The sequence below is a fragment of the Polypterus senegalus genome, chromosome 1 (assembly GCF_016835505.1).
Source record: "Polypterus senegalus isolate Bchr_013 chromosome 1, ASM1683550v1, whole genome shotgun sequence".
NCBI lineage: Eukaryota > Metazoa > Chordata > Cladistia > Polypteriformes > Polypteridae > Polypterus > Polypterus senegalus.
In genome coordinates this window covers 103,657,143-103,676,577 of record NC_053154.1, presented here as the reverse complement: position 1 = coordinate 103,676,577, position 19,435 = coordinate 103,657,143, and the positions used below count along the sequence as shown (strand labels likewise).

At 38.5% G+C, this 19,435-nt stretch overlaps 1 protein-coding gene across 14 annotated transcripts in view; it reads left to right on the top strand.

The window, feature by feature from the left end:
- Positions 1-19,435, top strand: part of col13a1 (collagen, type XIII, alpha 1) — a 273,440-nt gene that overhangs the window by 109,969 nt on the left and 144,036 nt on the right. For 10 of the 14 annotated variants that reach the window (XM_039755058.1, XM_039755023.1, XM_039755070.1 and 7 more), the window contains one exon: positions 13,962-13,997. The exons of the other annotated variants lie outside the window; for them this stretch is intronic. In XM_039755058.1, the coding sequence (XP_039610992.1) occupies positions 13,962-13,997 (36 nt within the window). The remainder of the gene's footprint in view (positions 1-13,961; positions 13,998-19,435) is intronic. 14 annotated transcript variants of the gene reach the window in all.

The following is a 19,435-nucleotide window of genomic DNA, read 5'->3' as shown; positions in this document are numbered from 1 at the left end:
AAGACATTCTTGTCACTTTTGCTTTTCAGAAATGTAATTCAATGGACCTCTATAGGTCATAAGTGCTTTTACATTCTTTAAGTAAATTCACAAAGTATGTTCTCACACCCACTTAATCCAATTCAGAGTTATAAACAGCCAGAGCCATTCTTGGCAGCATAAGGTCATGCCACCATCTATTGCAGGGCCGACTCTCTCTCACACACACGCATGCCTATGCAGGGCCAATTTGGAACCGGCAATGGGGAAGTGGAAGAAAAACCGTAACAAAATATAAAAAGCCCCATGCAAACACAAAAATCATGTGTTCTTAAGCGCACCATACCACCATATATTTCATGATAATTTAATTAATGATGGTGAACTAAGTAAAATGGGGTAGAATGAACAATAAAAATATATACTGTATGTATATATTTTACATTACTCCATGACCCTTTACTGGAAGTTGTTGGTTTAGGAAACAGATAATTGGAGCTATGAATACAATAAACGTTGTAGGCTTGTCCTGTTATGACAGTCAGTCTGTCCTGAAAATGACACATCAGAAGTTTACTTTTGTTTGATAAAGTCTCATGTCTAAGAGGCTAATATATTAGGAAAATAATTATACTTGGGATTGTGCTGTGAACAGGCTACCAGGCTAGCAAAGGACTGCCAATAGTAGAAGGAGTAAAAAATCTACACAACAGTATGGCTAGAAAAGAATAGGCAGCAAACTCTGAGACTGTAAAGGGTGCCCTGGATGATAATTATTTGGGACCAAAAATGTGAGAAAGCTTTGGTGAGCCAAGAAGGCATATACTGATGGTAGCAGAAGCCCACACAAGATTGGCCTCAGGGATGCAGTTGTTAAAGGAACTGTCAGAGGGTATCGCCAATTAGAGCATATACTGTAAGACTCAGTGAGACATTTCCTGACCCAGGAAATGCCATCGGGCATAACCCCGAATTGTAAACATTGTTGTGTTTAAATAAATGACCCACTTGAGAGCTAAGTTTTGACAACTGCCAGGAATCCTTAATTAGTAACAAGAAAGCATAACAGGCAAAACAGGAGTGTATTGTTGGCTAAGTGAAGGCGGCAAAAAGATTAATCCATGACTGGAGAAAAAAGGCAGATGTTGATTTTGTGGCAGACGCCCAGCTGAGACGCCCCTTTAGTATATGTTCTGGGGGAGCAAGCATGGGCTACCCAATACCTCCCCCGTGACACTAGATGGCAACCCCCCTGGGTTGCAGCAGTGCCTCGGGCTCCCGCAGGGCTTCATAGGAGTTGAAGTTTGGTGCAGCCCTGTTGGGATCAGCAGGTGCCACCAGGGGGTGCTGCAGCAGGAGCTGCTGAGCCCTTCTGGGCAGTGTTTTCGCCACACCCGGATGTGTAGCCGGAAATGGGCAATCAAACACCTGGAGCACTTCTGGGTGCCTTATAAAAGGAGCCAGCAGCCACCACTCGAGGAGCCAGAGTCGGGAGGGGGGAGACAACGCTTGCGGGTGAGGAGTGGTGCTGAAGAAAAGGAGAATTTATTTCTGTTTGGGCTTTGTGCTTAGTGTGGGATTGTGTTGTGCCTGAGGGACACTGGGAAGACGTGGCCCCCAGGTGAGAAAAACAAAAGTTTGCTTATTTTTACGCGTGCCTCCGGTGTCAGTCTGTTGTGTCAGCGCTCATATAGCGCTTTGTTACAATTTGTATTTTGCTTATTTTTTACTTTAGGTTCACTCCATATAGTCTTTCACTGCATTTTTTTAAATAATCAAATCATTCCTGCGATTTTTCTATTATCTCATCATTGGTGTGGTGGCTGTATCAGGGCTTCATTAGGCACAATACTCAGTTATTTCTTTATTAAAGTACTATAGCAGTAAAAATTATTAAGAGGTGGTCCACCACTTTGTGGTGTTGTAACTATGCCATTGAACTTTAAACCACTTTAATTCCTATTCCTTCGCTCACTGTGTCACTGTGAGGTAGCTGCTTTAACCCACCTGTGGTCTAATTGTAAAAACTACATGTAAGCATTAGTACTGTATCTTAATCTTGTAAGTTACCTTAAATAAAGCTATGAGCCAAATGCGCAATATTATTATTATTATTATTATTATTAGAGTAAAGTACAAGGAAGTAAGGAGGACAACAGCTAACATTCTTTTCTGCCTTTTTTTTAGTAACTGGGATATTCAAAAGTGGTTTGTTGTAAGCCACAGCCCTCTTGCTATACTCTGTCATATTCTGGCTGTGATCTGTTATTTCTCAGCATGCCAATTTTATTCCATGATTTCTTGTATTTGATCTTAAACTTGGCTTGTCACAATAATTACAATGTGATGTTAACCATAGCACTTTAAGAGGATTAAGTTTAAAGTCGATCACTCCACCATGTTCCATTCCTGACTTCTGCAAATGTAATAACACTTCCTATATCGGTAGGCAAAATATGCTGATACAGTAGTTTATGACTTTAATGGTACTGTTTAGTGAAAAAGTTCATGCTTTAATAAGTACCACTAAAAACGAAATGAAATCCACTTAAAGGTTAATGCCATTTTTATTGAACTTAGACTCTGCTGCCATGAAAAGATTCACATTTCAGAACAGAATAATTTTCAAGCAAAAGTCCTTTTAGCTATATTTTCCTTTGTAAATATTAGCAGATATTTAATAAATGAATCAATTTACACAGACACAACCTCCCTGCAATTCCACACCCAAAAAGGATATCTGAGGTTGAAAATGGCCTTATAAATCTTATTTTTCTCATTCCAGGATTTTATTGTAGGCTTCTTGCCACCACATATCCTGGCTCTAGCTCTGTCATGATATTCATTTTACAGCCAGACTTACAAAAGAAATATAATAAAACTCACAGATGTACTCCTGAAATGTGGTAAATTAAAGCCTTTTTAAAATTGTTTGCTCTGTTTGTTTTGATTTGTTGTACTAATATGTCTAAGCATAACAGTTAAAAGAAAAGAAAGTTACAGAGGAAACAGTAGCTAGTTACCTCAGAAATCAGGAATGAAAAAGGATGCCAAAAGAATAGAATTGCCAAGAATTATGAATAAAATATTGTACTTGGGGAGCAGCTCAATATGTGAAATACTTTAAAGATGTCTTTCATAAAGGGAATTAGGGTTCATGAAAATGTGAAAATCAATAGAGTGTTTGCTTTATTCAAGCAAGCAAAGTCAATTTTTGTAGACTTTGTCTCAATTAAACCAGAACAAAGCCAAACATAATATAAAATAATTGGAGTCTTCCTTTAAGAGCAAGAAAAAAGGGGAAAAAATAAAATGCAATAGGAAAACCATTCTTTTCTTGTTAAATCTGCTCCAGTAAAATGAAGAATACATCAGTGATTTCCTGGAAGGAAAAGAGAGCCTAAATTAAAAATGCAGTGCTGTGTTTCTCCCACATGCATTCCTCAAGGTCAGATATGTGTAAAAGTGATAAGCAGCAACCTTCAGATGAAAGACTGATCAGTGCTGGTGACAGAAGCAGACTGGATTAACGTTTGATTTGTCAAGCAGATCATTTTTAGTTACTACTCCATTCATACCTTTTAATTTCAGTCTAGGACTATGAGTAGCCAGTGCTGGAGCCAGTAAGCAGGGCACAAACGTGACAAAAATAAAAAGTTGAGGGATACCTTCCTCCCCAGTTGTCCAAGTCCCCCCTATAAACCGTGCTACCTTCCCAAACACAAAAACCATCATCACCAAATAACTACACTCATACCCCTTCTGCTAACGACAAAACCCACAGACACCATCCACACCAACCAACCACAGCTGAAAACCATCCTCCTCATAAGACCACCAAAACCCCTACCCCCGAAATCATCCTTACTGACCCATCATATTCAAAAATAACCACAATAGAATTCAAATATTTAAATATTGTACAAGCTTTTTAACAGTACTCAACAATGTCAAATACTTAAAAATGTAGCCCAAATAAGCTTTTGGTGGATCAATAGCTTTACAAGAAATCAGATTTTAATTCAAGTGATGTAAAAAATGTCATTGGTAGATGTGGTATTGTCAGTTGTTTCTTAAGCATAATATTTTTTAAAGAAGTACCAGATAGACAGTTAAAATCTCCACTGGAGTCTCAAACTGTTGGATGCTTCGGACCATGCTGGAGAGCTGTCCTGGATCCGTGCTGATAAACTGCAGTGTCAGAGAGATACTGAATCATTATCCTGTGCAGGTAATGCAGCAGTGAGGCTGATTTCAGCGTCACATACTGTAAATACGGAACACATATTTGTTCTTTGCTTACAGAGTGATGCTTACATAAAACGTTTCCTTTTACACTTATTTCTAAGTAGATTTTTTTTTATGGTTAACTTACCCCAAGTAGCTGGACATATGACCTGGCATACCAGCAGCTTGCACATGCGCCCCTCTTTTGTCAATGGATGTGGGTGTTGGATGGGTAAAAGAGGCAAAGTATACAAAATATCAAAGCTGAATTGACCTGTCTCCAGGTAACTTTGAAACAATAAAATAATCTATAATTAAGGTTGCACAGATTGTTCCCCTGGTTTAAGTTTAAAAATTCACAAATGGTTTTCGATGGGAGATTCTGAAATTTCAAAAATGTATAAAGTGTGGTACTGCATATTTGAGATATCTCAAGTAATGCAGATTACCTTGTAGACTATATATATGTAAAATTTTAACAGAATCTGTCTTCTTGGGGCTGAGTTGTTTCATGTGGACACACTGACAGACATGGCAACTGCAGTAGGTGCTTTTTCTGTTACCCACCAGTTTTTCAAGGAAGCAGTATTCCCTGCATGAATGCCTTTAGGTAGAAAATGCAAAATCTAAACAAATACTGCTGGACAGCAAGGCTACCTACTATATATACAGTACATCCTGTCTTTAATGTTTATTAGTATTTCTTTCTACATCCAAAACATGTCAATGTTAAGTTGTTAAGAAACTGATGTAGGTATGATAAGTGTGTGTGTTGTGTTTACTTGATAAACTGGTATCCTGTTAAAGATTGTTTCTTACAGTTAGTATTTTATTTTATATTGTACTAGCTGTTTCCCACGGCTCTGCCCGCATAGTAGTGAAACAGTACAAACTTTAAAAATCAATAACAAAAATATAAAAAAATGTAATTATTGGTATTGACAAGAATTTATATTGACAGCTTTCATATCCAAGGGTCTCTTGATATACAATATTTTTGGTTTTGCTATCAGGGGTGAGAATGTAGCTATGATCTCTTTGCCAAAAATGTAAAAAGTTGGCAAGGTATCTGTGGCCAAATGGAAGGTAGATAGTCTTCAGTGTCAAATGTTGCCACTGTATCTGATCATGTTCGGCTCTGACAGGAGAGCGTCCCCCGCGTGGGGAGAAGAGCATATGGCTGTGATATCTCTGCCAATGAGCAGCTACCCTCTAGCACACACGTAGCTGTGATCTCTCTCTCAAAAATGTCAAAGTTACTCTTTAACAATCTGTACATGATAATGTCTGCTGAACAAACAGGTATTGCTAGCTAAGTGGAGGCAAGGAACACACCAACATGTGGTAGAGCGACTCGAACAGAGGCTGGCGTGTGAGTGAGGAGGGCCCCATCCAGCTCCTCAATCCTGATGTCACGCTTCCACCTCCCCTCGTGCCCGCAGCCTGTCTCTTGGATTGCTGCAAGCGAACTATGATACTTAGTATAATGAGAAAAGTCGCAAAATCAACTGGAATGTTCAAGCAAATTATAGAAAAAAAACACGATCTAAATCTGTTAAGTAGTTCTCTCATGAAAAACAGACAGACATACAGACAGACAAATATATATATAGAGAGAGAAGTCGCAAATAATTGTATGTATCATCACATTCATTGTCATTATTAGCTTTGGACATTTCCTGGGTTTACCTAGATTAGCTGACTATATTCCATTATTTTTCCTCCACTCTCCACAGTTCTGAACATCCTTTATGGTAAGGCTCACACTATTTATACTATCCAACACCATTCCCACCCATGTTTTCTTCAGCCTCCTTCTGGGCCTGATCCCCTCCAACTCCATCTTGGTGCACCTCTTCTCCCTATCATCTGCTGCCTTTTGCTCCACATGCCCAAATCACCTTAGTCTGTATATGTTATCATAATATGCATTATAACACAACTGGGTCTACAAAACAACATGAAATTGGCTCACTTATCAGTACAATGCAAATTTAAAAAATGCAAATTCAACTAAAGATAGAAAACAAAGCACTTGCAGATGCCCAGTGTTGGTAACTTTTCTTTCTAACCACCATAAGGTCCACAAAGCTGTTAGGTGTACCTCTACGTTAATTAGATGACTTGCCTCACTTCCCAGTCTGAAGTTTCTGAAGTTAGCAAAAGTGTGAGTTTTATTTCTCTATAACATTCAGGAAGACATTTACTGTTGCTACTCCTTTTAGACCACAGAAGTCTGTCATTATCTACATTTTTAAACATCAATTAATACCCAGAAATGATAAAATAAAGCAAATGAGTGGATGGATGGATTTTAAAATGTATGAGTTCCCTTTGAGTTCTTACAATAATTGATTATTTTTTTTAGCCAGTAGCCCAATAACAGTTAGGTTCACATACAAACTTAGAGACAGCTAACCAGCTAATTTTGCATCATGTATGTCAGGTTTAAATAAAATATTCAGAAATAATGAAGAAAAAATAAAATTGTGAACTAAAGAGTACTAATATGGTGTGGTCCACAGAAGATTTTATTGATTTTTCTCAGGAATGTAAAATATGCCTGGGTAGGAGTTTGTAAAGGAGGCAGAACAATAAAGCACAATCTGTAAGTCTCATTAAATTTTATGGCCCATTTAATGAAACAAATGGCTCTTAAATCAGGAAATGGTGGAATAAAAGTGTAGCAACTTAAGCACTCTGTTATCTATTTCTGTGTAAGGAAGTGTAAACTGTCAAGTTTAAGTCACCCACAGCTGCAGTTTAAAATTACAAAGAATGGTCTATGAAAAAAGTGAGACTAGATTATAGTACAACAAATTTATACAATATGGATAGAGCATACATGGATAGAACATACTGCATATACTTTCATAATCAAAGGAGTTTTATATAAAGAGACAACATTTATAATACCAAAGAGAACAAGTAGGTCATCAGTTTGGATTTGAATTTTAGGACAATTGGAGTATCACAATAGACAATGGAACACTTCCCCATCTCGTGTCCTATAATACTTAGGGACAACATAATGGAGTGATCAGGGAGGACTCCATACGCTAGATGACAGCATCCTTGGATCTCGGTTCCCAAATGGACACCCGTAGGACATGCTGGGAAATGTTGTGCGATGAAGCATTCCTATTTAGTTCCATGGGTGATGCCAGACGGTCCTGTGGAGATTTATGATCCCTGTTTTTAGCAACGTTTGCTTGATCGATTAGTATTTACAACGTGATATGCCCTAGCACCAGAAGTACTCCTGGGTCTTGAATAAAAGGAGACACTCTGACGCTCACAAGTGAGTTGGATTTGGGTAGAAGAGGACAAAACTCACCTGGAAAGAGTGGAGGAAAAAAAGAAGAGAGAAGTTGGTTTTTGTATTGTGCTTATGCCAGTTCCAGTGGTAGCACTGCTGTCTCACATTTTGGAGACCAGTGTATGCATCCCAGGTCCTCCCTGTGTGGAGTTTGCATGTTCTCCCCGTGTCTACATGGGTTTCATTTGGGTGCTGTGGTTTCCTGCCACAGCCTAAAGACATGTTGGTTTATGTGAATTGGAGACACTAAATTGGTTGTGATTGTGTGTGTTTGTGTGCATTTGTGTGTTTGCCCTGCAATGGACTAGCACCTTGATCTCAGTTTGTTCATACTGTGCACCTTATGCTGGTTGGGATAGGCTCCAGCACTCCCCCTCAACCCTGTCCAGGCCTAAGTGTGTTAGACAATGACTGACTGGCTTGTGCCAGTACTGTAAAGAAACCTTTGGAAAAGTAATTAATTATAATAATAAAACCTTTGGGACATAAATCTGTGAGGTTGTGTCTTGGGGGGCAGGGGGGAGAAAGCATGCACAGGGCATTGTCTCCCCTGTACTAGCAGATGGCAGCCCCCCTGGATTGCAGCAATGCCACAGTTTCCCACAGGGCATCATGGGACTTGGAGTTTGTCAGCTCAGCCCTGTTGAGTTCTATGGTTGCCACTAGGGAGTGCTGAAGGGTCTGGGAAACCCTTTGTTCTTTCTCGGTCTCTCACCTTACCCAGAAGTGCTTCCAAGCTACAGCTTTGGAACACTGGAAGTGCTTCTGGTTGTGATATTAAAGGAGCTGTGTGCCACAGTCTGACAGTCAGAATCAGGAGGAAAGAGAGCGAAGCTTGCGTGGAGGAGGAGGCAGTGACCAGGACACAGAAAGGAGAAGGAGAAGGCAAAGAGTTGTTGTGTGCTTGCTGTGCTTGCTGTGCTTGTTTCACTGTGGCTGTGGAGGAAGAGTTTCCCACACTAAACACTCTTTTATGCTTTTATACTTGTGTCTGAGCCTTTATGACAGGTGTTGGGTAACTGGAGCGCCCCCAAGTGGCCACATTGTCATTGTTTGAATATACATGTGTATATTAGGTAGGATGTTCTTGAGTGCTCCTACAGCTAAAGGCTCTGCTTCTTACACTAGTTTTATCATCAGATTTAAAAAAAAAACTCTGCATCTAGAGATATCAGTCAATGCCCAGCAGTATTAGCAATATTTATTTCTGTATCTTAAGGAGGAGCTAAACCAGTCTGTGTAAACCAGTCTGTACAAATGAAAAGACACTTTTAAAATCACTACTGAACTTAATTGGGAGCCAGTGAAATGATTTAAGGACTGGAGTTTTATGGCTGTACTTCATAGTTTTATTGGCTTAACAGATCAAAAAATGGAAATTAAATAGGTCTAAACAAATGCAATTAAGAGAAAAGGAATATCAGATAACAAAGCTTACTACAATTTAAAAGAAAAAAGACAAAATTAAACTTCCATTAAAATAAAGAATACAGTACATCCATTGTTAAACTCACTTTATCGAACTGAACAGCTACAAGTGGCTGGATGTGTTTGAAGTCCCTTGCAGGGCACACTCATTAATAACAATTTATAGTTCCTAATTAAATTATATGCACATACATTATTTGTAATATGGAAAGAAAAACCCACACAAATACAGGGAAAATGAATAAACCACAGAGAGAGAGCATGCTGGGATTTGAACTCAGTCTAGAGTGGCTGTGAGATAGCAAAGTTAACCACTTAACCACTGTGGTTCCAAAAAAAGAAAATCCATGAAAGTTTCTTTACAATTGTTTTTACAATTGCTGTGGCGCGTTCTGCAGCACTGAAGTCACTGTCTCAAAACTCTATACACAGACTGCAACACAAACACACAGCTGGGGCAAACAGTTAATCTCCCCTCCAAAATGCACTACAGTCAACAAAACCGTTAATACATGTCTCAAAATAGACTCATACCGCCAAAATGTTAGTACTTTACATCTTTCTGGAAGAACATTATATCACACACAAAAGAAAGGCTTACTAAACACTAATAACAGACAGCATTACATAATACCGGTATATAAAGTGATAGTCTTTAGAGTAAATATGGATTTTATTTTTCATACTATAGGGTAAATGCAGAACATTCATTAAAAAAATATTACTTATTGTCAATACTACAGACAGAAACAAAATACACAGGCGTGCAGTTGGTCCATGACTCTAACATTGCTATAGTGGTGATTTTCTAATCTATCTGCTCCTCTAGATTCAACCAGTTCTTTTCAACATCATACCTGCTGTCTATCGTAGGTGGTATCTCTTGGCATGTCTGGTCCATGCTTGACATTGCTTTGGTGAAATATCTTGACATCCAGCATTCATAGCATCCAGTAGTGACATGATCATGGGGCTGGTGGTCATAAACCTTCCACCTCCATACAGAAAATAATTCCTCAATGTGGTTTAGGAAGGGTTGTATGGTGGCAGAAGCAAAGAGGACATCCTTGGGTGTGCTGCAAACCACTCTGTGACTGCAGTGGAGTGGTGGAATGGCATGTTAACCCACACCACAACAAATACTAAGGCATTTGTGTTCACCTTGATTCCTCTCATACTCTGGTACCAATATTGTGTAGAGTTCATCGAGGAACAAAATGAGGTACTCTTTGTTGTATGGGCCAATGACTGGTTTGTAAGATAACACACTATCATTGCCTGTTGCCACACACATTGTGATGCTGATTCCTCTCTGTCCTAGAAATTGCACCTTCACTCTTCCCTACAATGTTCCATCCACGCTGCCGTTGTTTCGCCAGGTTACAGTTTTTTTCAATTACTAAGACAGATTCTGCAATACTGAAGTCGCTTTCTCAATGCTCCTCATACAGTCTGCAATACCAACACACAGCCTGACCAAACAGTTAAGCTGTCCTCCAAGATGCACTGCAGCACCAAAACAGTAGCATTTTATGTCCTTCTGGAAGAACACTACATCATACACAAAACAAAAGTCCTACAAAACAGTAACAACAGTCAGCATTACCTGAAATGTAATATGGATCGTCATGAAAGTATTGCCTGTAAAGTAACTGACATTATTTGTCAAAAAAATTGTATTACAAAACAGAATAATTTTGTATTCTATAAAATGTCCAGAAATGAACAAACCATGCAGCAGTACAGTATATCTCAATGGACTTTATTCCCGAATGTGGTCTACTCTAAGTACACAATTTTCAATCATAATTATATAGTAAAAAAAAAACTATACCCAACACAAAATGTAGTGTTCCAGAAAATACCATAGGAGCAAAATATATACTGTGCATATATATATATATATATAGTGGAAAGCATACCCCCAGACACAGACAGACCAACACCAGGATGTCCAAAACACACTCCTTTATTGAGTTTTTAAGCACCACAATGTCCACCAGCACAAACTCTCTTTTCCTTTGTCTTTGTCGTCGTCTTTCTTTCTTTCTTTCTTTCTTTCTTTCTTTCTTTCTTTCTTTCTTTCTTTCTTTCTTTCTTTCTTTCTTTCTTTCTCTCTCTTTCTCACTCTTTTGACCTCCGCTTTCCTCCTCACAAGCTTCATCTCCTTCCTCCCAACTCTGGCTCCCCTACTGAAGGGAGGCTGCCCCTTTTATCATGACCCAGATGAGCCCCAGGTGCTCCCCTTGACGTCACTTCCTGGTGTGGCGGAAGTGTCAGAAAAGCACCTGGCGGTGGCCACATCCTCTCATAAAGAGCATCCCAGCTCCATCCCTGTGGCCCCCAAATAGCCCCGGGTGGCTGCCCTCTCGTGGCCGAGGAGTAACATTGTCCAGGTCGGGGACTATCCAGGCGTCCCGGCCAGGCAGTGTCCCCGGACATCTGTGACAATATATATATATACACACACACACACACTTGCAGTTACAACTGTAACAATACCATATTGTAATGCTAATCCATCCTCTCCTCTGGATTGGAAGTTCTCATCAACATCACACCTGATATCCTCTCTGACAGTACATCTAGGGTAGTGTCTCTTCACATGCCTGATATGTCCATAGCATTGCTCTGGAGAAATATCTTGACATCCAGCATTCATTGCATCCAGTAATGATGTCTGATCATGTGGCCGGTGGTCATAAACCTTCCACCTCTATGCAGAAAAGAATTACTCAGTGTGGTTTAGGAAGGGGAGTATGGTGGCAGAAGCAATGAGGACATTCTTGGGTGTGCTGCAGACCATTCTGTGACTGCAATGGACTGGTGGAATGCCATGTTATCCCACACCACAACAAATACCAAAGCATTTGTGCTCACCTCGATCGCTCTCATCCTCTGGTACTAGTGTCCTGGAGGTGTCATTGAGAAACAAAATGAGGTGCTCTGAATTGTATGGGCCAACGACTGGTTTGTGTGACAAAACACCATCATTGCATATTGCCGCACACATTGTGATGTTGGCTTCTCTCTGTCCTGGAACTTGCATAGTTGCTCTTTTACCTATAATATTTCATCCTCACTGTCGTTGTTTTGCCAGGTTAAACTCAGCTTCATCCACAAAGATGAACACATGAGCTGTTTGCATAGCCTCCAACTCCATGACCCTCTAACAGCAAAAAATACCATATTGTAAGGATTACATTACAGTAGCATACATTACTGTATACATAGCTCTATATACCTTTGTGGTATATTGTACTTCAGAAGTTTGTAAGGAACTTGTAAGGCAGACAGCCTTATAGTGTACAGTTGATCAATTAGAGACACAATCCTGCTGGAGCCACTGTGGCTTACAAGGGTCTTGCTCAATGGCAAGGTAGTTGGGCTTGGACTGGGTTTGGACCTTGGAATGCTATGTTCATAATGTTTCACCTTCAAAGCCACAACCACTAAGGAATGAGACACAACAGTTTTATATTGAATATACCTTAGTTGGACATATTGGTATCTGAATTCCTTCACATGTACTCTGTTCCTCTCAAATGGGACAGTGTATAAGAACTTCATGGTTAGTTTTATGCTTTTGTAGCACTCGGGCAGTTGTTGATGTGCTGACACTTGTCACGTTGTCAAACACTGTGTTGTCTGCCAGAACTCTGGCTCCATTTCGTTCTTGCCTGTCTTTGCCTAATTTTATCCTCATTGTTGTTTTGTTCTGTGTTCTTTTTGTTCTCATTTTTACCTCTGCCACATAGAATTCTCTTTAAATCGCCTGATCAGGTGCTGGTCTGGTACTTTGTCCACTCTGAGGTGGACAAGCATGAAAAGTGGGCAGACATACAGAAAGTCAACCAAACATTGGATTTTATATATATATATATATATATATATATATATATATATATATACTGCTCAAAAGAATTAAAGGAACACTTTTTAATCAGAGTATAGCATAAAGTCAATGAAACTTATGGGATATTAATCTGGTCAGTTAAGTAGCAGAGGGGGTTGTTAATCAGTTTCAGCTGCTGTGGTGTTAATGAAATTAACAACAGATGCACTAGAGGGGCAACAATGAGATGACCCCCAAAACAGGAATGGTTTAACAGGTGGAGGCCACTGACATTTTTCCCTCCTCATCTTTTCTGACTGTTTCTTCACTAGTTTTGCATTTGGCTACAGTCAGTGTCACTACTGGTAGCATGAGGCGATACCTGGACCCTACAGAGGTTGCACAGGTAGTCCAACTTCTCCAGGATGGCACATCAATACGTATCATTGCCAGAAGGTTTGCTGTGTCTCCCTGCACAGTCTCAAGGGCATGGAGGAGATTCTAGGAGACAAGGAATTAAGAAATATAGGATTAATAAGGAAAACAGGATTTAATGGCTTGATATAGAAAGTTTTCACTTATTTAGATTTAGTTTTTTGCAATATGTACAGAATCCAGTGTATGTTAGATTTTTCTCTGTGTGTGAGCTGGGGCTGTTACACTCACAAGTTTAGCAAGTTTGATAGAGAATCCCAGCTTGGCATGGGGCGTTGCATTATGTAGGATGATGTTTTGTTTGCTGTTGTCTGTTGCATATGCAGTCCAAGGCATATCTGTTTTAAATTAGAAATACTGGCAGTTGTATTTATATTGTAATTATGCATCCAATGCCCTCTGCTAAAATTGTTCTGGCGCCGAGACTGACAAGAACTCACCTTGAATGGGGCCTCAGTGTAACCCAGCAGTATAAATGCATCTCTCAAAATAGACTGTATACAGTATGTTTGATAAGGTTTCTAATAAATTAATGACTGACAACTGTAACTGAAGTGTGGCACCCAGAAATAATACATTTTTATTTTGTTTAAATAATTGACAAAAATGTAGTTCCTCATAATACTAAAAGCAAATTTCATGCATGAAATAATTATTCATAGATATAATATGCATGCCTTTGTTTGTTTCTATCAATTTTATTTATTACCTTCCTTTCGACTTTACGTTGACTACTAGGGTGACAAAGGAGCAATGGGAATGCCTGGAAGAATGGTGAGTTTGTATTAAAAAATCTAAAACATCATGTCTTACATTATATGATACCTAATAACAATTTAAAGGAAATACTAAAACAAAAAACAAGCGTGGTGCTTGTACTGAACAAATAATCATAATTGCTCTAATCAAAAAAGAGAGGGACATTAAATCAATAGTCTGTATTGTGCTAATATGGTGTAACAGACCGGTGGTACAATATTGAATGTTGTATCACTATTAACATTTGTGACAATGCAATATATAGGACCTGGCACATTACCTTGTCACAGCTCAGGGGACCCCTGTTTAACTCTAAGTTTGTTTCTCTAAGGTGCTTGGAGTTCCTCACACAACAAATGATCAGACTTACTGGTGACACTAAATCGCCCAGATTGCTCAGAATGTTAATTAATTCAGTTCACCTGTACGCTTTTTTTTATAATTTACATTTCCAAATATAAGCCCAGGATTCTGTATTTTGCAACGGACTGTCTTTCCCATTTTTTAAGACGTTACTGCTGGGGTGGCTTCCATCACCTTGACCTTGTCCAGATAAAGCCTATTGGTGAAATGGATGGATGTAAAATATAAAGCAGACTTAATACTGCTCAGGATAGTATCACATTACATTAAGTGCTAAAGGAATTGTATCATATCTTATAGTCCATTAAGAGCTAACACAAATATTTTCAAGCTTCTTTTTTATCTATTATGCTAGGTTTGCAGTTCTATAAAACAGCAATTACATTGGGATTTTGGTGGTTGCTGTTTTGGAAGTGTTTTCCTGCAAAGTATAGCTTAGCAATGGCTTTTGCAAGCATATTCTTTAGTTATTTTACTGAAATTACTAAATTACATATCAATATTGTCTAATACTGACTAGTGTATACACAATATAAGAATAAATTTGATTTTAAATTAATTGTAAATGAACATTTACATTCATTTTAATTAAGTATTTAAAAGAGAAGATCAAAACCCACATCAGGTAATTTTATAGCATGACAAGTTCATGTCATCCAGTACTTTCTTCTCCCAGTTGTTTTTTTCACTTCCTTCATTAGCTCCCCCATCAATGACGACACCATGCGCTGGGTCGCTCACTGTCTTTCTGGACGGGTATGGGCTTCTCACTCATGCAGCAGCATTGCTGTATTGGGGTTGTCCACAAGAAAATTTTGTAAAACAGTTTCCTACCAGCAGACATCCAGAAATCCTGCCAACTGCGCCACTTGTGGATGGTAAGGTGCACTCCATCTCCCCAACACCCAACACAACCAGGCATAGACACAAGTTAAAGGGCACAAAGAATCTTTAGGGGAAACTCTTTAAACCAAGTACAAATATGCAAAAGCACAATATCACAACTCTTTTCTTCCTTTTCTCACTTGTCACTGCTTCTTCCACTCCTCTGGTAAGCTTTTCGACCTCCTCCCAACTCTGGCCCTCTGATGTGGCGTGGGCAGTTCCTTTTATTCTATCCGCCCTGGAAACCCCATAACATAGGAACTCCCCAATCCTGCAGCTTCCTGACATGCTCTGAGGGGCACCCATGTGGGTATTCGAGCCTGGGCTCGCTGCCATTTAGCATCCTGGTGGAGACAAAGCCCGGTGTAAGCTGTCTTCCCCATCCTTTCATCTTAAGGGCATGTCAGCTGGATAAGGACACTGGCTGGCCTCACAAAGGTTTATTTAAAAATTATGCAGCATAATGTCTGAAATAGGCATCTAAAATGGAATCTTCTTGTTATCAGTATTACATTTCAAATCATTGGCAATTGCTATTAAGCAAATCTTTGAAAAAGATCGGTTAAAAGCAAATAATGTTTGACATATTGTGTTTGTGTTTGGCAACACACTCAACAAAAAACTTTAATTGAAAATAGAATAAAGACAACACATCAAATGCTGAAACTGATAAGTTTTATTGTTTTATGAAAAAAAAATCATCATTTTAAATTTGTGTTGTGTTAAAGTTATGTAATGCCTAAAAAAACAACACCTGGCTGAACATCACTCAACTAAGGAAGGCAACAGGTCGGTAACAGGACTGGGTATAAAAAGAGCGTCCCTGAAAGGCAGAGTGTATCAGAAGTAAAGATGGGAAGGGGATCACCACTCTGTGAAAGACTGCACAGGCGAATACTGCAACAACTTCAAAAAAATGTTCATTAATGTAAAATTGCGAAGGATTTGGGGGTTTCATCATCATCTATGGTACATAATATTAAAAGATTCAGGGAATCTGGAGAAATCTCTGTACACAAGAGAAAAAGCTGAAAACCAATATTGGATGGCTGTCATCTTCAGGCCTTTAGGCGACACTGCGTTAAAAACAAACACAATTCTGTAGTGGAAAAGACTTTATGGGCTCAGGAACACTTCTGAAAACCGTAGTCAGTGAACACAATTTATTGCTACATTCACAAATGCAACTTAAAACTCTACCATGCAAAGAACCATAATAGACATGATCCAGAAACACTGCTGCCTTCTCTGGGTCAGAGCTCATTTTAGATTGATTGAGGCAACGTATAGAGGTTTTGAAGCAACAAATGCTGCCACCCAGACGACGTCTTTTTCAAAAAAGGCTTTACTTATTTCAGCAAGACAATACCAAACAACATTCTGCACATATTACAAAATAACGGTTCCATAGTAAAAGAGGTAGTGATAAACTGACCTGCCAGCAGTTCAGACCTGTCGCCCATTGAAAATATTTGGTGCATTATGGAATGAAAAATAAACCAAAGGAGACCCAGAACTGTTGAGCAGCTGAAATCTTATATAAGGCAAGAATGGGACAACATTTCACTTTCAAAGATACAGCAATTTGTCTCCTCTGTTCCCAAATATTTACAGTGTTTTGTTAAATTAAGATCTGACGCAAAACAGTGGTAAATATGTCCCAATCCCAACTTTTTTCAAACATGTTGTTGGCATCAAATTAAAATTGAGCACATTTCATTTGATATGTTGTCATTGAACAATTTTTCAATTAAATATAGGGTTTACAAGATTGGCAAATTATTGCATTCTCTTTTTATTTGCATTATCATAGTGTTCTAAACTTTTTGGAAATAGGGTTTGTATGTAGCATTCAATCCAAACACAGCTTTTCCAAGCATCTTAAATCATAAGATGAAGGAAACAAATATTCAAAATAACCAAATCAAATAATCAAAATATTAAAGCATCAGGAAAAGTTCATTTCTTCTTCTATCCATTCCAGTTTATTAACCAAAATTTTGTGTAAGCCAGGCTACTATGGCTCACATGATAAACATTTATGCTGTAGTAAATTAAATATTTGTCAAACTTGGTGCAACAAAGTCACAATCAAGTAACCATTTAAAGTGTAATAAAGGTGATATGACCGTACATTAAAAAGGGATGGTGTAACATTTTAAATTAAAATAACCATATAAAATATATTTAAAGTGATATGAAATATAGACTATTAATTAAAAAGAGCAATGAAAGATACTTTCAAAACCATCTGACAGTCGGTATTATGGCATATGAATAGCTGAAGTGTTGTAGTACTGGAAAAAATAAAATAATTTACTAGCTCACGAATATATAATTCATACTTCTATAAATTTTACCAACCTATTGAAAATATGGTTTTATATATTTTAAAAGCAGAGGCTGGCATTAGTTTAGCCTCAAGAGATCTCATGTCCTTTATCGTGATTATGACAGTAGGTTATATGGAGCAGCTGTCAAATTAGTTTTTTTAAACCTTTTCCTCCATTTTATTGTGAACTGTGTATGCATTCTCAGGCAGTGAGGCTGCTTCAAAAGTGGCTGTAATGTGCATTTTTTTTCCTCTGGACATTGAAAAGTTGAAAAACCCCAAGTTTACCATCATCAGTCCTGGTGATCATAATTGACCATATGAAAGCCAAAATTTGACATCTCGCTTTAGAGAAAACAAGCAATGATTAAGCAGTACCATGATAGAAGCGTTAAAAATTAATAAAAAGAGTTCAGAAGTTAGATACCAAAAGTAAGTTCTTCAAACAAATTGGTTGAAGATAAATTTTTCACAAGAAATATGTCTTCACACTATGGATGTACAGAAGCTAATATGGCATCTTTAGGTACGTCTGTAATTTGTTAGGTAAGTAGATTATGATGAACGTATATAAAGTTAAATGGCCTAGAATATTAGAATTGCTGAATTGTAATCAATTTCAAATGCTCTTCAATATAATCTGAGTAACTCTGGGGGCCTAACTGGGGCCCCATTCTAATATACAGTATACAGTGCCATTAAAATGCATGTGTGCCCTTTCTGATTTCCTCTGTTATTGAAACTTTCTCGACACTGATTGGTTCAGATCTTCAACCAAAATCAAATATTAGATAAAGGATACCTGAGTGAATAAATAACAAGTTCTTTTCTCTCTCTCACTTATTTCATACGGTAGATCGCAAAGGTAGTGCAGGTAGATTGCGTTTAAAATATATATACAGGGCGACCAGTCTGAGATCTCTTCTAACACACTGGTCATCCCGCACGCACGATCAAACGTGCAAGTTACTGCAAAACTCTGGCTGTGATCTAGTTAGCCTTCCAATTTATATCGACTAAAGAAGGGATTTAAAAAAAAAATGTTTGGGGAGGGTATGGGCTGGATGTGGAATTGGAAGAGGATTTTTGTTCTCACAATGTCACAATCGAAGTGTGTTTGTCTGATCTGTCAACCTATCATTGCTATTCCAAAGAAGGAAAATGTGGAAAGGCACTTTCGATCTGTTCATAAAAACTACGAAACTGACTTCCTTCCGAAAAGCGATCTGAGAAAGAGAAAGGAGAGGGAACTAAAATCGCAGTTAATCGGGCAGCCGTCATTTTTCACTCAGCTGAATTCAAAAGCAAAGGCAGACACACCGAAGCATCGTTCTGGGTGAGTCACTCGATCATTAAGCATAAGAAGTCCTTCCAGGATGGAGAGATGATAAAAGAGGCCTTCATTGAGACAGATGGCTAGGGAGAAATTCCTGCTGAGATTTCAAGACCCCTGGCTGGAGAAAAAGGAGTTTCTCCTTGTCATTAAACATGCAGAATACAAGCAACTTAATAACGATCAATTGGCATTTTTTTTCCGATCTGACCAACATGTTGAATGAGCTTAATTTACAGCTGCAAGGAAAAAAGAACTCCATGGTCAATATGATTAGCTCAGTTAATGCTTTCAAATGAAGAATGCAACATCTGTCCTCAAAGATGCAGTGCCATAATTTGGGGAACATCCAAAACCTTGCGTCAGAGCTGGAGACGCAATGGAAGGCGTGTGCGCAACTTGACAGCATTCGCTACACAGAGCAGATTGAAAATTGCCTGTCAGACTTTGACAGATGGTTTGAAGACTCAGCTTTACTTGAGCCAATCACTACATTTAAGTGTTATCCATTTAGGGAAGATGTTGAGGGTGATTTACCCG